The 20504-nt window shown below is 41.3% G+C and overlaps 1 protein-coding gene across 2 annotated transcripts in view; it reads left to right on the top strand.

Moving 5' to 3' along the window:
• SYNGR1 (synaptogyrin 1) overlaps positions 1-18763 on the top strand; it is an 82660-nt gene extending 63897 nt beyond the window's left edge. Inside the window, exons 3-4 of one of the 2 annotated variants that reach the window (XM_030208477.1) lie at positions 3022-3161; positions 13535-18763. In XM_030208477.1, the coding sequence (XP_030064337.1) occupies positions 3022-3161; positions 13535-13750 (356 nt within the window). In that variant the 3' untranslated portion in view covers positions 13751-18763. Of the gene's footprint in view, positions 1-3021; positions 3162-11667; positions 12557-13534 lie in introns of those variants that run through there. The other variant, XM_030208485.1, reaches the window with a different exon arrangement.
• The last annotated feature ends 1741 nt before the right edge of the window (positions 18764-20504 follow it).

Below are 20504 nucleotides of genomic sequence, written 5' to 3'. Positions count from 1 at the left end.
AAGAGTCTGTCGAGCCCAGCATCTTGTCCACGACAGCGGCCAATCCAGGCCAAGGGCACCTGGCGAGCTTCCCAAACGTACAAACATTCTATACATGTTATTCCTGGAATTGTGGATTTTTCCCAAGTCCATTTAGTAGTGGTTTATGGACTTGTCCTTTAGGAAACTGCCTAACCCCTTTTTAAACTCTGCTAAGCTAACCGGCTTCACCACTTTCTACGGCAACAAATTTGAGTTTAATTATGCGTTGGGTGAAGAAACATTTTCTCTGATTTGTTTTAAATTTATTACACTGTAGTTTCATCGCATGCCCCCTAGTCTTAGTATTTTTGCAAAGCGTGAACAGACGCTTCATATCCACCTGTTCCACTCCACTCATTATTTTATATACCTCTATCATGTCTCCCCTCAGCCATCTCTTCTCCAAGCTGAAAAGCCCTAGCCTCCTTAGTCTTTCTTCATAGGGAAGTCTTCCCATTCCCGCTATTATTTTAGTCGCCCTTCGCTGCACCTTTTCCAATTCTAGTATATCTTTCTTGAGATGCGGCGATCAGAATTGAACACAATACGCAAGGTGCGGTCGCACCATGGAGCGATACAACGGCATTATAACATCCTCACACCTGTTTTCCATACCTTTCCTAATAATACCCAACATTCTATTCGCTTTCCTAGCCGCAGCAGTACACTGAGCAGAAGGTTTCAGTGTATTATCGACGACGACACCCAGATCCCTTTCTTGGTCCGTACTCCTAACATGGAACCTTGCATGACGTAGCTATAATTCAGGTTTCTTTTTTCCCCCACATGCATCACCTTGCAGTTGCTCACATTAAACGTCATCTGCCATTTAGCAGCCCAGTCTCGTAAGGTCCTTCTGTAATTTTTCACAATCCTGTCACGAGTTAACAATTTTGAATAACTTTGTGTCATCAGCAAATTTAATTACCTCGCTAGTTACTCCCATCTCTAAATCTAAAAGCAGCGGTCCTAGCACAGACAGCATCCACCCAGATATTCAATGCCGATCACCGGAAATGGCTCGGCATTGAATATCCGAGCTCAGCACCCATCATGGAAGGCAGCGCAGCTACCTCCCATGGTCTGACTATCGATCCCATAGTTTTCTCTAAGTTAGGCATTTAAATAAGGAGTCTTGACCATTCTCCATCCAGACTGTGCCTATGTGTACATCTGCCTGCTTTTTTCATGCGGTACCTGGGGGTATTGTGTATTGGTACCTTTTCCATTGCTTGCTAAAATTTACATATGGGTCCCCAAGTATTAATGAAAGAGCCTAGGCTCTGCACACCAATGCTGCCTTTTCATAAGATCTGTGGCTGGTTGCAGTGTGCCTGGCTATTGTGGAGCAGGTTCCTTGGTGATCACCCCATCCTTGGCAGATCGCCTGGCATTGGAGTACCAGAAGGATAAGCGTGTATTTAGAGGACAGCGCAGAAGTGAAAGTTTGGCATTTACACATGTATGTGCCATTATTCTAATCATTTGTGCGTATAAACGTTGGCTCCCACTTTGTTGAATTACCTTCCATGGTGCCAGGATCATAGGATCCAAATGAATAGGAAGAAAGACTACCAGGGCAAAAACAAACTTGAGTGAATGATAGCCCCAGGTACTGAAGGTTTTCCAGTTGCAGTGCCTCTCCCTCACAGTGCCCTACCTACAAGTCTTAGGCATGTTCTGTAGTGTGGACCACTGTGTGTGTGAAAATAGAGTTCAGACTCAGTGCTCACTCATTTCACATTTTCACTTTTTACCTTTATTTGCTCTACTGCATATAATAAAAGAAAAAGATGGCTAAGCAGTTTACATTTGTTAGAAATTTTAAGTTTGGGAGAGACGGGGTCAGACATATGAGTTGCCTACATTAAATCAGATTTTATAAGAGAAAGGGAAGTAGAGAGGTTAATTAATTAACTATGAGATTAAAATAAAAAGACAGACATAAGTGAGAAGGGCAGTATTGAAGCCATGGCAGGTTGACAGCAAACCATGTTTAAAGCAATTTGGCTGTGGGGCCTAATTGCAGGAAAGTTTGTATGAAGTGTCTTTTTTTTTTTTTTTTCACTTTGTATAGTAAATCTAAAACCTATTTGATTAATTACGGAAACATAGGCTATATTTGTTTATGTATAAAATTAGGACTAATAGACTACGAAATTTGAAGTTTGAACAATGAACCTGAACAAAAGGATGTAATAAGTATAAAACGATAAATTTACTATATATTATAATGTTATAAGTTTTTATTTTGAAGCTGGAGTCGACATCAGTACATTTGTTTCTGACTCAGACTCCATAGTTCCTGGCTATTAATGAGGGAGCACTGAGGCCTGCACACTATTAAGAGGGTACTTCCGCAGCATTTTCAACTTACAAGCAGGGGTGTAGCCAGACCTCGCTGTGGGAGGGGGCCAGATCCTGAGGTGGGGGGGCACATTTTGTTCTGCCACCGCCCTGCCGCTCTCCACCAACTGCCGCAGCAAATACCTTGGCTGGTGGGGGTCCCCAACTCCTGCCAGCTGAAGCCTTGTCCATGCAATTTCACTAAAAGGAGCTTGCCGGATGTGACGGGAAGACAGGGCAGGTAACGCGGCGTCTCTGGAAACTGGCGCCAGACAAGGCTTCAACTGGAGGGGGTTGGGGACCCCCGCCAGCAAAACCAAGGGCCCAGAGGAAATTGGGGGGGGGGGTGGCCAAGGCCCCCGTGGCCCCATGTAGCTACACCACTGCTTACGAGGTGGAAAACTGAGTTGGGAAGGAAACTCTTGGCTCCTGCTCAGCAGTGCAGAGCACTAAGTACTGTGCAGGCTTTCCACATACCTTTCCAATGTTTGGCTTTTCACTTATTACTGAAATTTTCTACATGACATTTTCCCTGTACAGTGTGCCCCCTTGCCTGCCAATCCTTTCTTGTAACTGCCACAATCCATTGAGTATGTATATGACCAAAACAATTTACTGCTGTCTTTCTCTTCTTCTGTTTTTCTGAACTTTTAGCCATTTGGTCATTTCTCTGGTTTGTTGGCTTTTGCTTCTTGGCCAATCAGTGGCAGTTCTCAGAGCCCAATACGTTAAATGAAGGTGCTGATGCGGCTCGTGCAGCAATCACCTTCTCCTTCTTCTCCATCTTCACTTGGGTAAGTAACCTCTCCTGGCTTATTTTTTCATGTATATTTTACGTTCAGGCCAGTGATTTCCAAACTGCAGGTTGGGATCTCATGGGATCACAAAAACAGGGCTAGCCCCCTCCCTCTGGACTTCCACTGTGACCTATTCCCAGTAGTGCGGTCAGCATGGATTCTGTGAACCAGTGAAAATTCACAGCCTCCTTCATAGACTTTCTATTATTGACTGTGTAAATGTAACATCAGTGCATTCTAGAGACTTGAAATTCCTTGACTAAATCAAGGACTGCTTTATGGAGCAGCTGGTAAAGGAGCCGACAAGAGACGGAAAACTTTTAGACCTAGTCCTTAATGGAGCGCATGATCTGGTGTGGGAGGTAATGGTGATGGGGCCGCTTGATAACAGTGATCATAATATGATCAGATTTGGTATTAGCTTTGGAGTAAGTATACACAGGAAATCCAATACATTAGCGTTTAAAACTTTCAAAAAGGAAGCTATGATAAAATGAGAACTACGGTGAAAAAAAGAGGAGTACCTGCGAGGGTCAAAAATTTACATCAGGCGTGGATGCTGTTCAAAAATACCATCCTGGAAGCCCAGGCCAAATATATTCCGTGTATTAAAAAAGGAGGAAGGAAGACCAAACAACAACCAACATGGTTAAAAAGTGAGGTGAAGGAAGCTATTAGAGCTAAAAGAAAATGCTTCAGAAAATGGAAGAAGGAACCGACTGAAAATAATAAGAAACAGCATAAGAAATGTCAAGTCAAATGCAAAGTGCTGATAAGGAGGGCAAAGAGGGACTCTGAAAAAAAGATTGCGTTGGAGGCAAAAACACAAGTAAAAATTTCTTTAGGTTTATTAAAAACAAGAAGCTGGCGAAAGAATCGGTTGGACCGTTAGATGACCGACGAGTGAAAGGGGCTTTCAGGGAAGATAAAGTCATAGTGGAGAGATTAAATGAATTCTTTGCTTCGGTCTTTACCGAGGAAGATTTGGGAGAGATACCGGTGCCAGAAATGGTATTCAAAGCTGATGAGTCGGAGAAACTGAATGAAATCTCTATAAACCTGGAGGATGTAATGCGGCAATTTGATAAATTGAAGAGTAGCAAATCTCATTGACCGGATGGTATTCATCCCAGAGTACTGATGGAATTGAAAAATGAACTTGCGGAACTATTAGTAATATGTAATTTATCTTTAAAATGAAGCGCACTGGAAAATTTGGAGGATAGCCAATGTAATGCTGATTTTTAAAAAAAGGTTCCAGAGGAGATCCAGGAAATTATAGACCGGTGAGCCTGACGTCGGTGCTGGGCAAAACAGTAGAGACTATTATAAAGAACAAAATTACAGAGCATATTCAAAAGCATGGATTAATTAGACAGAGCCAACATGGATTTAGTGAAGGGAAATCTTGCCTCACCAATCTACTACATTTCTTTGAAGGGGTGAACAAACGTGGATAAAGGTGAGCCAGTTGATATTGTGTATCTGGATTTTCAAAAGGTGCTTGACAAATTACCTCATGAAAGACTCCAGAGAAAACTGAAAAGTCATGGGATAGGAGGTAGTGTCCTATTGTGGATTAAAAACTGGTTAAAAGATAGAAAACAGAGAGTAGGGTTAAATGGTCAGTATTCTCAATGGAGAAGGGTAGATAGTGGGGTTCCCCAGGGGTCTGTGCTGGGACTACTGCTTTTTTTTTTTGTATCTTTATTTATAAGTATTAACAATATTACAAGAAATATCTTGACATGCAAAAATGGAATAGATTATAGAACGTTTTCACTCAAAACAAATATAAGGAAATACATCTTTCCTTAGCGTCTCTCTGGACCGGACCAGGATTGGACTGATGGGTTGTGCTCCTAGTCCGGTCCAGAGGGACTAAAGAAAAGCAAATTAGCAGGTAAGATCTAATTTCTCCTTAACTCTTCCATTTCAAGTCCACAATTTAGAAAGGAGACAAGGTACAATTTCATGAAATTTTTTTTGACTAAGTTAACTTAGGTAATAGAAGAGACACGTTATATGCCTAACTTATCCATTACGGAATAGATGTAGATAATGCTGCTAGCTATTGATTCGGGGTAGCAACCATCTTGGAGTCTAGAAAAGTACTCAGTTGGGTTGGATCATAAAAAATATATTTAACTGAATTAATTTTTAACACACATTTGCATGGAAAATTTAACCAAATAATCCTCCCAACTGCAAGACCCTAGAACGGAGCTTTAAAAATGCTTGACGTCTTGTGTTGCTCTAGCAACGTCAGGAAATATTCTAATTTAACTATTCATAAAGAGTTCATCTCTATGACAAAAAAATTGTTTAAGAACCCAATCTCGATCAGGCTCCAAAACAAAAGAGACTATTATTGTAGCTGGTGTTCCCTTCTCATCTTCTTGAATTATTTGTGTTAAGTTCAATGTGTCAAATGAAACTTCTGCGCCTTGTTCAATTTGGTCCAATCTTTCTTTTGGGTTCTCCTTCTTATATGGTGGTGAATAGTAAATTTTTGACATAGGTGGATAGGCTTGTTCAGGAATTTTTAACATTTCTGACAGATATTTCTTAAAGATTATTAATGGAGCCAATGATGAAATTTTAGCAAAATTTGATTAACCTAAGAGTCTTTGCTCTTAATTGATTTTCCAAGTTTTCAGTCTTTAGATGTAATAAAGCATTTTATTTTATCAAGTTGTATTATGTCTGCTGAAACAATTTTATAGTTTCATTGTTTGACAATATATCTTTCTCAATGTTACATATTCTTATTTCTAAGTTTGCAATCTTTTCCATAGGTAACTTTGTAGTTTGGGCCACCAGAGACGACAACTGAGAAAAAGAATTTTCCAGCCCCACTAGGGCCTCCCAAATTGAGTCAAGAGTTATAATTGCTGGTTTTGCAGGCAAAAATGACTTACTAGTCTCTGTTACTTCAGGAATATTCACTTCAGATGGCTGTTCCCCTTCTATTGCAGTTGAGTCTGCCAAAATGCTGGCTCTCTCCATTGTCTTCTCTCCAACAGCAAAACTCGGCGATTTTGGGCAGGTAACGGACCCCTCGGCAGGAAATATTCCTAGGTCACAGACACTGGGTAATTCCTGTCCCTGCTGCCGACCCCATGCCGGCATTGTCGGAGGCCTCCATTCTTCGGGGCTCAGAGTAGTCTCTGCCTCAGGCTGGTGGAGCGAGGAACCTCCTGTCACCCCTGCCAGCAACGAGGAACTTAACTTCGCACTTCCTCCAGGCGTAGTAAAGTGGTCCATCGGACCCGAAGATCTCACAGCTGTGGAGGGGATCACTCGCTGTTTGCCCCTCCATTTTGGCATGAGTCCAGGTAAATTATTTTTAAGTTTAAGAGAAATCAGGTGGAGAATCGCCTAACAGCGTTCTCTTCAGGACACCATCTCGTCCACTGCTGCTTTTTAACATATTTATAAATGATCTAGAGATGGGAGTAACTAGTGAAGTAATTAAATTTGCTGATGACACAAAGTTATTCAAAGTCGTTAAATCGCAAGAGGATTCTGAAAAATTACAAGAGGACCTTACAAGACTGGGGGTCTAAATTGCTGATGTTTAACATGAGCAAGTGCAAAGTGATGTATATGGGAAAGAGGAACCCGAATTATAGCTACATAATATAAGGTTCCACGTTAGGAATCACCGACCAAGAAAGGGATCTATGTGTCGTCGTTGATGATACGTTGAAACCTTCTGTTCAGTGTGCTGCAGCGGCGGCTAAGAAAGCAAATTGAATGTTAGGTATTATTAGGAAATGAATGGAAAACAAAAATGAGGACGTTATAATGCCCTTGTATCGCTCGATGGTTTGACCTCACCTGGAATATTGTGTTCAGCTCTGGTCACCGCATCTCAAAAAAGATATGGTTAAATTAGAAAAGGTACAGAGAAGGGCGACGAAAATGATAAAGGGAATGGGATGACTTCCCTATGAGGAAAGGCTGAAGTGGCTAGGGCTCTTCAGCTTGGAGAAAAGACAGCTGAGGGGAGATATGATAGAGGTCTATAAAATAATGAGTGGAGTGGAACAGGTAGACGTTTATGCTGTCCAAAAATACTAGGACTAGGGGGCATGCATTGAAGCTACAAAGTAGTAAATTTAAAACGAATCGGAGAAAATGTTTCTTCATTCAACGTGTAATTAAACTCTAGAATTCGTTGCCAGAGAATGTGGTAAAGACGGTTAGTGTAGCGGGGTTTTAAAAAGGTTTGGATGGCTTCCTAAAGGAAAAGTCCATAGACCATTATTAAAATGGACTTGGGGAAAATCCACTGCTTATTTCTGGGATAAGCAGCATAAAATGTATTGTACTTTTTTAAAATCTTGCTAGGTAATTGTGACTTGGATTGGCCACTGTTGGAAACAGGATGCTGGGCTTGATGGATGTTTGATCTGTCCCAGTTATGTGCTTAACTGATCTTTATGCAAGGAAAGTAAACAAAAACAAGAGAAACAGGAAGCCTGTATGGTTTTGCAAACAAGTAGCTTAAAAAATAAGAGCAAAAGAGGCTTTGTTCAAGAAATACAAAAGAACGCAATGAGATGATCACAGAAGAGGTTATTGGCTTAAACTCAAAGAAGCAAAGAGAAAAATAAGGCTAATGAAAGCGCAAGTGGAAGAAAAAATGGCTAAAGATGTAAAGAGAGGTGACAAGACCCTTTTCAGATATATTGGAGAAAGGAGAAAAGATAGGAATGGAATTGCAAGACTGAAAGATAATGAGAATGGCTATTTGGAGAGTGAGGCGGATAAAGCGAACGTGCTAAACAATTACGCCTCTTTAGTGTTCACAGAGGAAAATCCTGGTGAAGGACTGCGATTGGATGCCGAGAGAATATTTGGGAATGGAATGGATACTGCGCTATTTATGGAAGAAAGTTTTTATATACAGCTGGAGAATCTGAAGGTGGACAAAGCTATGGGCCGATGGGATACCTCCCAGAATATTGAGGGAGCTCAGAGAGGTCTTGGCGGGACCTCTTAAAGATTTATTTAATAGATGTTTAGAGACTGGAGAGGTTCCGCGAGATTGGAGATGAACTGATGTGGTCCCTTTTCACAAAAGTGGAGACGAAAGAAGTGGAAAACTACAGACCGTTAAGTCTCACATCGGTGGTAGGAAAACTAATGGAATTGCTGCCGAAAGAAAGGATAGTTAACTTTCTAGAAGACAACGGGATAAAGGGCTTGAGGTAACATGGCATTACCAAAGGAAAATCCTGCCAAACAAATCTTATTGACTTCTTTGACTGGGTGACCAAAGAACTGGATAAAGGACATGTGCTAGATGTAATCTACTTGGATTTCAGCAAAGCCTTTGTTACGGTCCCCCACAGAAGACTCCTGAATGAGCTGAGAGGACTGAACTTATGACCAAAAGTGGTGAACTGGATAGGAAACTGGTTGACCCACACGTGGCAGAGGATGGTGGTAAATGGAATCGTCTCAGAGGAAACGAAGGTGAGCAATGGAGTTCCTCAGGGGTCGGTGCTGGGGCCTATTCTGTTTAATATATTTGTGAGAGATATTGCTGAAGGGTTGGAAGGAAAGGGTTGCCTTTTTGCAGATGGCACAAAGATAACCAATAGAGTGGATACAGTGGAGGGAGTAGAAACAATGAAAAGGGATCTTCAAAAGTTAGAAGAATGGTCGAGGGTCTGGCAGTTAAAATTTAATCCACTAAATATTCTGGATTTTAATAAAATTTCGGTTTCCAATCAATAAACTATTACAAAAACCAAATAAATCAATAACAAACCAAAAACCAAACAGGATATCAAATAAATATTAAAACCACAAAAATAAATGTTTATGTTAATAAATTGTGCTCAGGAGCCTAACCATTTCAGTAGCGCCCTACATGGGAGAGGCGAGGGGGTCTGTCCAGTGCTGCGGATTTCAAACATTCTCTCACCTAGAGCGACCCCTCTCCTGCCACTCTGCGGGAATCTGGGTTTCCCGCCGGGGTCACTCTACAGAATATTTCAACGATGTAGAGGACAGGGTATCATTTACTTGCAGCAAATAATATGTTCTGAGGGGAAACTTAAATCTTTCCTGGAACTACACAAAAAGCTTGTCATGGGAATCGTTGGCAGAGGATGTACAAGAAGAGCTGCCCTCGGCCTTTTCTCTGGGCTCACAGCAAAAGGTCCCTCTGAAATATCACCATACACATATCAAAGAGACAGCCCTAGAACTGGACTATGCAAAGTATGCTGCGGAGTGGGGGAGAGACTTATCGGTAGAGGTGGCCCCAAGTTTATTCAAGGACCATGTGCTAAATGCTCACAGAACAAGCCCCTTCTCGGTGTATTGGGAATTACAGTACCGCTTTGCGCTAAGACTTCACATCCCACCATGCCGTGCATTCCGTATGGGGGCTTCCACAGACGGCGCCTGCCCCAAGTGTGGGGGAGATGGGGCGACGCTGGGACATATGTTCTGGGAATGCCCAAGAGTGAGACAATTTTGGACAAGCTTGCTGCAGCAAATTTCCAAAATGTGGGCAGCAAACTGGAGATACTCCCCGCTACTTCTGTTTGGCAAGCCTAACCTGCAGCCCCCATGGCCAAAAGGATATATAGCCTTTGTGAAGCGAGCTTCTATGGTAGCCAAGAAGACGATATTGCTGGACTGGTTCTCCATGAGTGGGCCCTCTATCCAGAAGTGGAGGATACAAATGGTGCACCTCTTACGTATGGAGAGGCTGATGATCCAGGAGAACTGGACCCCAGAATTTCAAAGTTACCAAACCAGATGGGATCCGTTCTTAGAAACACTTCCCCCTAGGGCCCATAGCCAACTGTTGAATCGATAGCATAACTGTTTCCTGATGGTTCTAACTGCATTGAATGTACCAGATGGAAGAAGGGGAGGGGTATGGGTAGGGAATATGGGGGGAAGGGGGGTTGAAGGGGGAGCGGGTGGGGAGAAAAATAAAAAAAATTGGAATTGCTGAAACGCTGTGATAGTACCAGTTGACAATGCTTACAGTTGTGTATGTACTGCGGCAATAATAAAAAAGATTTAAACACAAATTGTGCTCAGTTTTTTTGGTGTATTACATTAGACCCGAAGACTCGAGATGTGTAACATCACCATACCACCATCATCGCACACCCTACCTCCACTCTCTATTAATATTACTTCAATAATTATATCAAGCTCAGTGAAAAAATGAAAAAGCTACTTAGCTTGAGGGGGAGGGGGGGGGGGGGGGAGAGAGGAGAGATGGGATAGTACTCTTCTTCACGTTCTCATAGATGTTCCAGTTCAGAGAATGATGCAAGTTCCAAATCAAGTCAGTGCAATACTTTTAAATCTCAAAATCACCCTTTCTAGCCGTGATTTATAAAACTGTGGTTTCACCACTCAGTGTCCATTGTTCATGGCTCCCTACATGGGCCATGTTTCGCCAGGATATTGGCGTCCTCAGGGGAACTAATAGTTCGGCAGATCTTAGGGAGGAACAACTCCCATCCGGGTTGCTCCCGGTTGGTCTAGGGAGAGGGAGGAATCAAGGTCGAACTGTGCCTGTTCGGGGGGGGGGGGGGGGGGGACTTGGTGAGAATTCTGCTAGTTCGGGGGCTGGCGGGAGTCACGGTGGAGTAGGAGGGACACTACTGGGAGGGAGAGAATGGTAGGAATGCTAGACATTACAGGGGTGGGAGGGAGATAGAGGAATGCCAGACACCATAGAGGTGGGTGGGGAGAAGAAGGGGAATGGTGGACACTGTAGGAGAGAGAAGGAAGGATGGAAGGAAGGGGAAGAATGCTGGACTATAAACTCTTGGTTTAAATTTGAGTTAACATTTTTCTCCTATAAAAGGGGGGTGGGGATGTTATATTCAAGTATATATGCTACTTAGGACATCATTCTATGAGCCTGAGAACCATTTGTGCTACACATTGCTCCTTTATGGTGTCACAACAACCTAAGGACCCTGTTTACTAAGCTGCATTAATGTTTTTAGCACACCTACACTTAGCACGCATGCTAACCATGTAGGCGCCTATAAGGATATTGTAGGCACATACATGGTTAATGTGCGTACATGGTTAACATGAGTTAAAAATGTTAATGTTCCTACAACGCTGCTTAGTAAACAGGGCCCTAAATGTTTACACTGGATAGCACGTGGACAGTGATATATGTTAGCTTTGAGGTCTTTGTTAATGGGTGCAAAGCTTCCAAATTACACAGTTTCATGAAGGATACCCGTGGCCATTCTTGGTTTTGAACTTACATTCCAAACTATTGTGGTTTTGTAGTCTGATTCTACCCATTGAAATCAGTGCTGCAGATCTCATAATGCACCAGGACAGATTTGTCAGGCATCCATAGCAGGTCTAAATTATTCCTCCTGGAACTGGGTGTCTTTGCAGGTAGAAGTTTTGGGGGGGGGGGGGGGGGGCGGCGTCGAGTAGAACAGGTTTTTAAAAAAAATTTTCTCTTTGATTTTTCCCTTGATAGGCAATCTTGGCAGTGCTGGCTCTGCAGAGACTGAAAGAGATTACTTTTCAGGAGGAATACAACCAACTGTTCTCTAGCACCCCTCCCATTCCCCCTCTGCCTTAACACCACTTACCTAAGGGACAGGAGAGGAGGGTTAGTAACGAATCCCCAGAGATGGGAGAAGCAAAATTAGAAATTGGATTGGATTTTTTTAACTTGATGTACCGCTTAACACTTAAGTTTTAAAGCAGTGTACAAAGAAAAAGTTTAAATAACATAAAATCATAATATAAACACAACCCTTAAACATAAAATTTAAATAGCATAAAATCATGATGCAATATGGCTCCTAAATATAAACCATTACAGTGAAACAATATCAAACAAAATAACAAAGATCTCAACAGAAATTAGAATCAGAGATCCAAGTCTTTCTTTTTGGTGACATTTGACTCATGGCAGCAGTCATTTTCGGATAAGAGCATGGTCTCCAATGCAACTGATTGAGCCAGGTTGCAAAGAATGACATAACATCACAGACCCACTGCCTAGCCCATGCCACCCATGTACTTCTGATTTTGTTTTTGATGGGCTACTTCCAGGATAGGTGAGAGGTTTTTTGGGGGAGTTTTTTTTGCCTCTGGATTTTTTCCTCCTTTTTGTCTCCCCAGGATTGCCACATTGACAGGAGCCCTTTTTCCCCCCTTTTACATCTGAGGGCTGGAGCTGCTGCCCCTTCCAGTGCCATTCACATGCATCTTTTAAATATGATCTTTAACCATATGGGCACTGTAAGATAGATTGAGAATGTACCCGGAATATGTAACAGTCTGAAAAAATTTAATAACCTTAATTTGTTACTTTATCCTGGATCTAGTTAAGTATTTCCAATTTTGAGGTCGATGTAATAGTGATTATTTCTTTTACTGAGACATTCTGTCTCAAGTATAGATTGTTTTGTTTAAAAACTTAATTTGTTTCTTTTTATGCTTCTTTGATAAGATGTATAATTGAATTATAAATAAAAAAAAATATATGATCTTTAAGCCAAGGGGATCTTTCTTAAAGACTTTATAGATAGAAACATCTAGAATTAGTACTGGTAGTTTTGGAGAGTGTAAACATTACTATAGGGCACCCTCTTTGTTAGTGTAATATTTTTAATTTTTTGGGGTGAGCAGTAAGCATGATAACTTGTGGGTTGGATAACGGAGGCTGATTTACCAGGTGGTGGGAAGGAGCAGGTTGCAAACCTATAGCACTATTAAAAAAAAATTTTTTAAGTGATTTTTTTATGAATTTCAAGTTCAGTTGTAGAAATAGTGGCAGAACTGGGAATATTCTGGGATTTTAATAGCATTCGGAATTGTTCTCTTTGCCAAAGGGCTCCTGTGTCTAGTACACCTCATGTTAAACTGTCTGAATTTGCTATGTTGGTGACATGTTCACTACCAGACACACCTGAGATTACAGACTAGTGTGCCACACTTTCTATTAGATTTTTATACATTATTTCAATTTATTTTTTTTCAGGAAGAAATAATGGCAGGGAAAGCCTGCAAGAACTAGCTAGCAGGGATTTCTCTTGGGTACTAACAATAATATAGCCTGATTGTGAAATAGAAACTAATGCATGATGTTTATCTGTGATCCCAGTCTCCCACTAGTCATCTTTTTCTTAAACTCTGGACACTTATTTTAACCCTATGCCTTGGACTTGTTTACTAGAAATGTTTAGCTGCTTATCATTTAACAAAAACTAATATGCTTTTTGTGTCTCTTCTCCTGCTCCTCTGGATCTTTCCCTCTTCTCTTTCATCCCCTTCTCTATGTTAATGCAATTATTTCTCTCCCCTTCCCTACACCCCAAACATTCCTTCTGAAGGCAGGGCAGGCGGTCCTGGCCTTTCAGCGATATAAAATCGGTGCAGACTCTGCCCTCTTCTCCCAGGACTACATGGACCCCAGTCAGGATGCTTCTGTGCCTTACACGCCCTATGCTGGTGGTGATAACCTGGAGTCCACAGGAACTTATCAGCAGTCATCCTCCGTGGATGCATTCAGCTCTGAGCCACAGGGCTACCAGACACAGGACTACTGAAAGCCACAAACAAGACACTAGCTCTTTGATGGTCTCTTCTCTGCATACCCTCTGGAGTCTATTTTCTTCCTCTGGGTTTTGTTTTTAAAGAAATACCTTTAAAATTTTTGAATTTTCAGTTCATTCTTGAAAAATCTTTAGCAGTGGCAAAAAAAAAAAAAAATTGTGGAGATAACGTATCCAGGACCAAGAGGAGCATTCTTCTGTTACACATTAAAGACTGGTAAGAGTTTTGCATCCCAGTAGAAACTTTAGTGATTTTGTGACTGATGCAGAGGTAAAGTATATATTGAGCAATATGGAACGATAGGTAGAATCTGTAAGATTGGAGGATTCCAGTTCCCTGGATCTGCGTATGCCCAATGTTTCAGCCATTTCTACAGTTTTAACTGCCAGCCCAGGGCATTTTGGGGGTTTATGAACCTGCAACTTATGAATTTTCAAATCAGTCATCCGAATTTGTCCTCTGTCATTCCAAAAGTTCCTCCCAACCCCCACCCCACCCCCTCTTAATGGCAAGATAATCTGCTACCCTGATATTTGCAAACTTTGGTCCTTGTGTGCATCAAGCAGATCTGGTTATTGTGCTTTTTATTAAAAACATGTTTACATATTTTACAGAACTATATTATTACTGTTTATAAGTTTACCCTAATGGTTTGGATGTTTGGGATCTCTACAATGCAGCTGCTTTAAGATACTTGCATATATTTTTTGAGTAAGAACTAGTTTCATTTGTATATGTTGGTTACCCTTAAAAACCAGAACTGTTCGAGAGTGTTGAAGGCCGGAGTTCAGAAGTAACTGCTCTGTCCTTAATCTCACATTGTGCTGTTGGAATTCAGCTTTGAGTTGTCCCCTCCTGCTCAGCATTGGTCATGTTGTCCTATCATGCTCTCTCCCTCCTTTTCCTGTGGTCTTGAGCAGGTCCCTTTTCTTTCAAAAGCACTATACTGAAGTTATACATTAGAGATGTTGAAGTATTTGCTATTCTAAGGGGTTCTTTCAGATGGGAAGCTAATACTTGAGGACCAGAACACACTGACCATGGTGAGGAGAGAGTGAGTGACAGGCATGCAGGTATAGACAACCCGGAGCTGACCAGCCACTGTGGGGAAGGAATCTAGAAATATTTTGGTCTACAGGCCTTGCCACCCTGTGTTTCAGCCATCCAGACTGCTAATAGGTACTAAGCTGAATGATGTGATTGTAAAGACACCTGTTCTATCAGCTGTGGAACCAGATGTGGTTGGGCAAAACAGGAAAAAATGTGATCACTGAACTGCTGAAATGTAATCATACTATGGATTTCTATTAGCAGCTTTCATCCACATGGACTCTGTGCTTTTCCAATTGATTTTATTCAGAGAACTGCAGAGTCACTTGAGACAAGTTCTGAGGAGCACAGCTGTAGCCCTGAAGGAGAGCCATGCAATGACCGGGGAGATAACAGAGCAGCAACACACTGGCAGCTCAAAAGGTCTATCTGTCATGAACACAGAGCAGGGATGGGGGTGTCCTGTGGTTTCTGTACAGCTCACAGAATGAGAATAGTTCTTGCAGTTAATACTATGCAAGGCCTTGCTGTGATATAATGCTGCCTGAATACTGCTTCATCCAAAGCCATCCTCACAGCTAATATAGAACAAACTGAATACTTTTCTGTAGAAGTTCTGAACTCTGGTTCTCAAGGACCTGGTTTTTAGTTTGTCTACAGTGACCATATGTTAGGTATGTGTGGGGCACTCACCTGGTCCAAAAACTGGGTTAATTGTATATTTTGGTTACTCTGAAAACACTGGGACTGAAGTTTGAGAATCCTTTGCATTACTGTACTTTTGGCATGGGATGCCGCTGTTTGGAAAGAGAACATACTAATTCTTACTGTACTTAAGTGTGAATATATAGATTGTAGTTAGAGGATAAAGTGTTGTCTCCTGCACATGGCAGAGATTGCTACCATGTGTTTAAAGTGCTTGTACAGATGTCTTTGTCCTGTCCCTTGCCCTTCCTATGTAGCTATATAGTGTCAGTGGGCCTCAGTCCCATGTATTTGTGAGTGAAAAATACGTTAATGTGCGAAAGAAAAAAATTGGACAGTTAAATATTTTGAAAAATAAAAAAGTTGTGGGAAAAGGTGGAGGTTTTGGATGAAACTGCCAAATAGTTACATGGGAGCTTGAGTTTCGTTGAAAAAAAAGAAGACTGCCCCCAAAGCACAACACAAGAACAAAGAAAACAATTGGGGGAGACCAATGTAATTCTAACCAGGGAAAACAATTTATTGATAATACTAAAAATTTGTAAGATACAAAGGCTGATGTCCATTCAGTCTTCTTGATATTTTGGACTTACCAGCTTTTGTATTGTACATATTTTTAGCATTATCAATAAATTGTTTCCCCAGCTTGAGTTTCATGGCATGCCAGATTAAGCTGGGGAGTTCTGTATTGTGACCTCTAAAGTTGATGCATTATAGGACAGACATTCTAGAGTCAACTACCAAGTAATGTAATTTCAGCTGGAGGCGGGACATCCCATGGTTGACTTGCAAGCATATGTGTTGGACACTTTGGGTATAGGGAGAAAGGGGAGAAACTGTACACCTGAAAAGGTGGAATAGGAAAGGGAGAGGTTAGATGTGTGGGTAATGGAGAAAGGAAAGCAAAATGCTGAATACCCTTGGGTGGGGGGCAGGGAAGGGGAGAAGTTGAAACATAGATGGGTAGAGAAGGGAAAACACTGTAAACAGGGGTGAAGGGCTTTAAGCCCAAACACATGGCTTGGTTTACCTTGGGTGTTGATATCCTTTAGCAGCCATGTTGGTTTCTTAAATTTGGAAACAGAGAACGTGAGGGCAGATAACCATTAGGCTTGCCTAGGTTGCCCAATGTCATTCTTGTACAATGCTGTAGACCTTAGCTCAGTGGTATTCATGCCCAGTCCTTGAGGACCACCAACAGGGCAAACTTTGAGTATCCCTAATGGATATGTATGAGAGAGATTTATATGGCGTAAGTAATAGACATGCAAATCTCATGCGTATTCATTATTACTTCTTATTGAGTAAATTCATTTCAGTCTAGTTACATTAATACCTCATCATAAAGTAACTACACTTAAGTCTTCCTTATTCAATTTTATTTAATTATAAAACACATCTAAAACATCTTCTAAGTGATAGAATTTATCAGAGATTGATTTTTGAGTGGAAAACAGTGAGTCCGTCTGGTTTGAATAAGGAAGTGGAAGGGCTAGGGATTTGCACTTGACATGTTGAGCAGGTTTAAAAAGTTGTAGGATGCTTTCAGTGTGCATACTCTGGCATTGTTGGGAGCAGGAAGCCATAGTCCCTGGTACCAGTTGGAGATCTGTTCTGGTTATGGAGCAAAAAAATTTTGAAAATATATCAAGGTAAGCAGTTCAATGTATTAATGGTAAAGTTTAAAAAAAAGGGGGGGGGGGGGGACGTAGATACAGTGATAGCATATGGCTTCCTCTGTGTTATTTTGTTTGTGACAGTTAAACCCCTGAAGACACATCGGGTGAAACAGTGACTGTATTGGGTTTGATGCCAGATTCGAAATGCTTAAGACCAAGAACGAAACTTGAAAAGGGAACAGTGATTGAGAAATCATTACAGTAATGGATAAGATTCTATCACTCGACAACTGAAGGAATTGATGGTTATTGAATTATATGGATAAGCAAGTTGATATGTATATCAATCAGTTTTGGAAGCCAGTTGAAAACTCAATGCTGGCTAAGATCTGTTAAGGGAAATGGATTAACCATATCAACAGTAGAAAGAATATAGAAGAAGAACTAGAAGGGTTAAACGGAGTGATTTCTGTATTTTTCTATACACCAATACCTTAGGCTGAGAGAGTGTTTTAATAATGAGAGAGTATAAAATGTGGGTATATAATAGTTTGTATGTTGAGAATGTGAGAGAGAGTAAATATAATGCAAGGAATCACATTTAAATTCTGTCAGAAGATATTTTAGATATGTTTTGTAATTAAATAAAATTGAATAAGGAAGACAAGCGTATTTACTTTATGGATTGGCCACTGTTGGAAACAGGATGTTGGGCTTGATGAACCTTCGGTCTGTCCCAGTATGGCAATACTTGTGTACTTATATCGTAAGAACCTGACCTCTGGGTTGCCCTCAAGGACTAGACGTGAATACCAAGGCCTTAACTGATCCTAGCTTTCTTCTCATTCTTGTCAAAAGGGACCCTCTATGATTATTCCGGGTTTTCTTGAATGCTTTCGTCGTCCACCACCCTTCCCATGAAATAATATCGGATGTTGCTCCTCTGTCTGCCTCCTTAGAGTTTCATACTGAGATCTGTTGTTTTAGAACCTTCTTTTTTTTTTTAAATGTTTTGCTTATTTTTCAAGATTGAACTAAGATTATAGTTGCACCTGTGTGACACACCACTAGTGGAGGAGATGATGGACTGGGGGAAATTTTTATACCTCTCCATATTTACTCCCTGTGCCCCTGTGCAGCTATACCACTTGCATAGTCCTTGGTATAGCACTGCTTGTTTTATATTATTTAGGGTGTTACAGTATTACAATATTCCTCTGACTTGTATCTTCACAAGTATAGTTATTTAGGTCTGTAAGTCTCAGCTCATTACACTGCCCACCTTTTGGTAGCTTCTCTGGCTTGCCATCATCCTGTCTATATCCTTTCAGATCTGTTGCCTACAAAACAGATACAGTATTCTAAGTGAGATCTCAACACCTAGTACAGAGACATTGTCTCTCCTCCTTTGTTGTAGTGAGTTATCCCTCTCCCCATGCACTGCTCATATCACTCTAGTTGTGGCCTCTGCTTTATGAGAACTCAGACAATAGGTTCCCGACTGCCACACCTCTTTTACCTACAGTGAAGGTGGGCAATTTTCAAACTGACCATATGCCCAGGTAAATGACTTTAGGAAATTGCTCTCATTATGTATGTACATATAAAATAAAGTTTAATATTTTAAAAGTATGATGTCCATATATGCATTTTTTTATAGGATCTCTCTGAGAGTAGTGGTGCTGGGATGATCATGATTTAAGTTTAATTATGACAAAATCAGGGTCCCTGAAAGTTTAATGGAAGGGTGGAGGTGCAAGGCTTAAGATTTGTCAGTACCCTTGCACCAGTCCAGCGCCTTATTAGTATGTTTTGCTGAATGGAGGTCATTAGATATTATACCCCAAAGCCTCTTGGTTAGTGCTAGTTTTTTTGGGGGGTTTTCTTTCTAGAATAAAGGTGCCAGTACTCTTATGAAATTTAGCTACATCCCCTTCAACCAGCCACAAAGTATATGAAAGGCAACATTGCAGATATTACACTGGTTGCTAGAATATCAACACACCTGTTACTGGGAAAATAGAACAAGCAGGACTACATCAGCAGAATACCTCACTTGTGTTACATATTCAGAGCATGGATAGAGTTTTATCAAACACAATATAAGTAACAACAAATTAGAAATAGAAATGTGCAGGGAAAACTGCAAAACCAGCAAGCCCTATCTGTCCAGCATCTCTTCCCTTCCCACATCCCTACCCATCAGAATTTCTCCCTCTATTCTTCTTCCCCCCACCCATGTCCAGCATCTTCTCCTTTCTTCCCTTGCCATGCCCAGCATCTTCAGCTCATTTTCCTACTCACTTTTCCCTCTGTTCGCTTCCCCTTTCGTCCATTTTCTCCTCTCACTTCCCTTTCCTGCATTGGACATGCCCTTATAACTCCTGCTGTTATTGCATACACCTCTCAGTTTACACACCTACTTTACTCCCCCAATGCCCTGAACAGAGCTCAAGAGTAACCTCCCCCCCCCCACACACACACCCAAACACTCAGTGCCTGGGGAAGTAGCTCAATCTCTTCACTGACCTCAGGCTAAATTGACAGAAAGCTATATATTTTATTTTTAAATTTATAACATGCACTGAGGACTGCTCAGAGTGGTTGTAAGGCTTCTGCCATCTCGATTCTGTCAGCTGCTGGCTTCTTTCTAGAATAGTCTCCTTGAAACAGGCAGTTCTTGTTTTGCAGTTCTTGTTTTACTGGGGAGAAGGAAGTCTGTCATAGAATTATGTTGTCATAGAATTATTTTAAAAACATTTAAAATTTATGCTTGAGGTCATACTGTGTTCTCCAAAGACAAGCAGCCTGATATTCTCACAAGTGGGTGACGCCACGTCGGCCCCGGAGGATTTTAAAGCAAAATCTCAAAATCTCTTCTACGGCGTTTCGTCGCGCGAGCGAACGCACTGCGCATGTGCGCACACCTCTTCCCGCTCGCCGTGCGGACACGCCCCTCAGTTTTTCTTTTTCCGCGTCTGAGGAGACACGGAGTTCGTTAGGGCTTCGTGTTTTCTTCAGGTCTTCGGAGTTAAATCTCTTTTTTATTTTTTCATTTGTACTTTTCATGGCAGGCTCATTGTGGCTTATATATACAGGTATTTTTTGTACCTGAGGCAAGAAAAAAATTTAAGTAATTGCCAGAGTCACAAGGGGCTGTGCCTGAACAGAGCATATAAGCTTCTCTTTTTCTTTTTTCTTGAAAGTGCTGGTATATTGTTATCTGTGGGCTCTCTCTAGCCAGCAAATAAAACAAGCCCACATTTTTAGGATCCATTTATTAAAACTTTACAAATAGCTCTCCAGAGCTGTGAGAGCCTGCTCCAGCACACCACTGTCTTTAAGCCCCACAAGTGGTAAAGGTGTATGTCAC

The sequence above is a fragment of the Microcaecilia unicolor genome, chromosome 1, assembly GCF_901765095.1.
Source record: "Microcaecilia unicolor chromosome 1, aMicUni1.1, whole genome shotgun sequence".
NCBI classification, from domain to species: domain Eukaryota; kingdom Metazoa; phylum Chordata; class Amphibia; order Gymnophiona; family Siphonopidae; genus Microcaecilia; species Microcaecilia unicolor.
The sequence above is the reverse complement of the archived record's forward strand: the minus strand, read 5'-3'. Positions and strand labels throughout refer to the sequence as shown.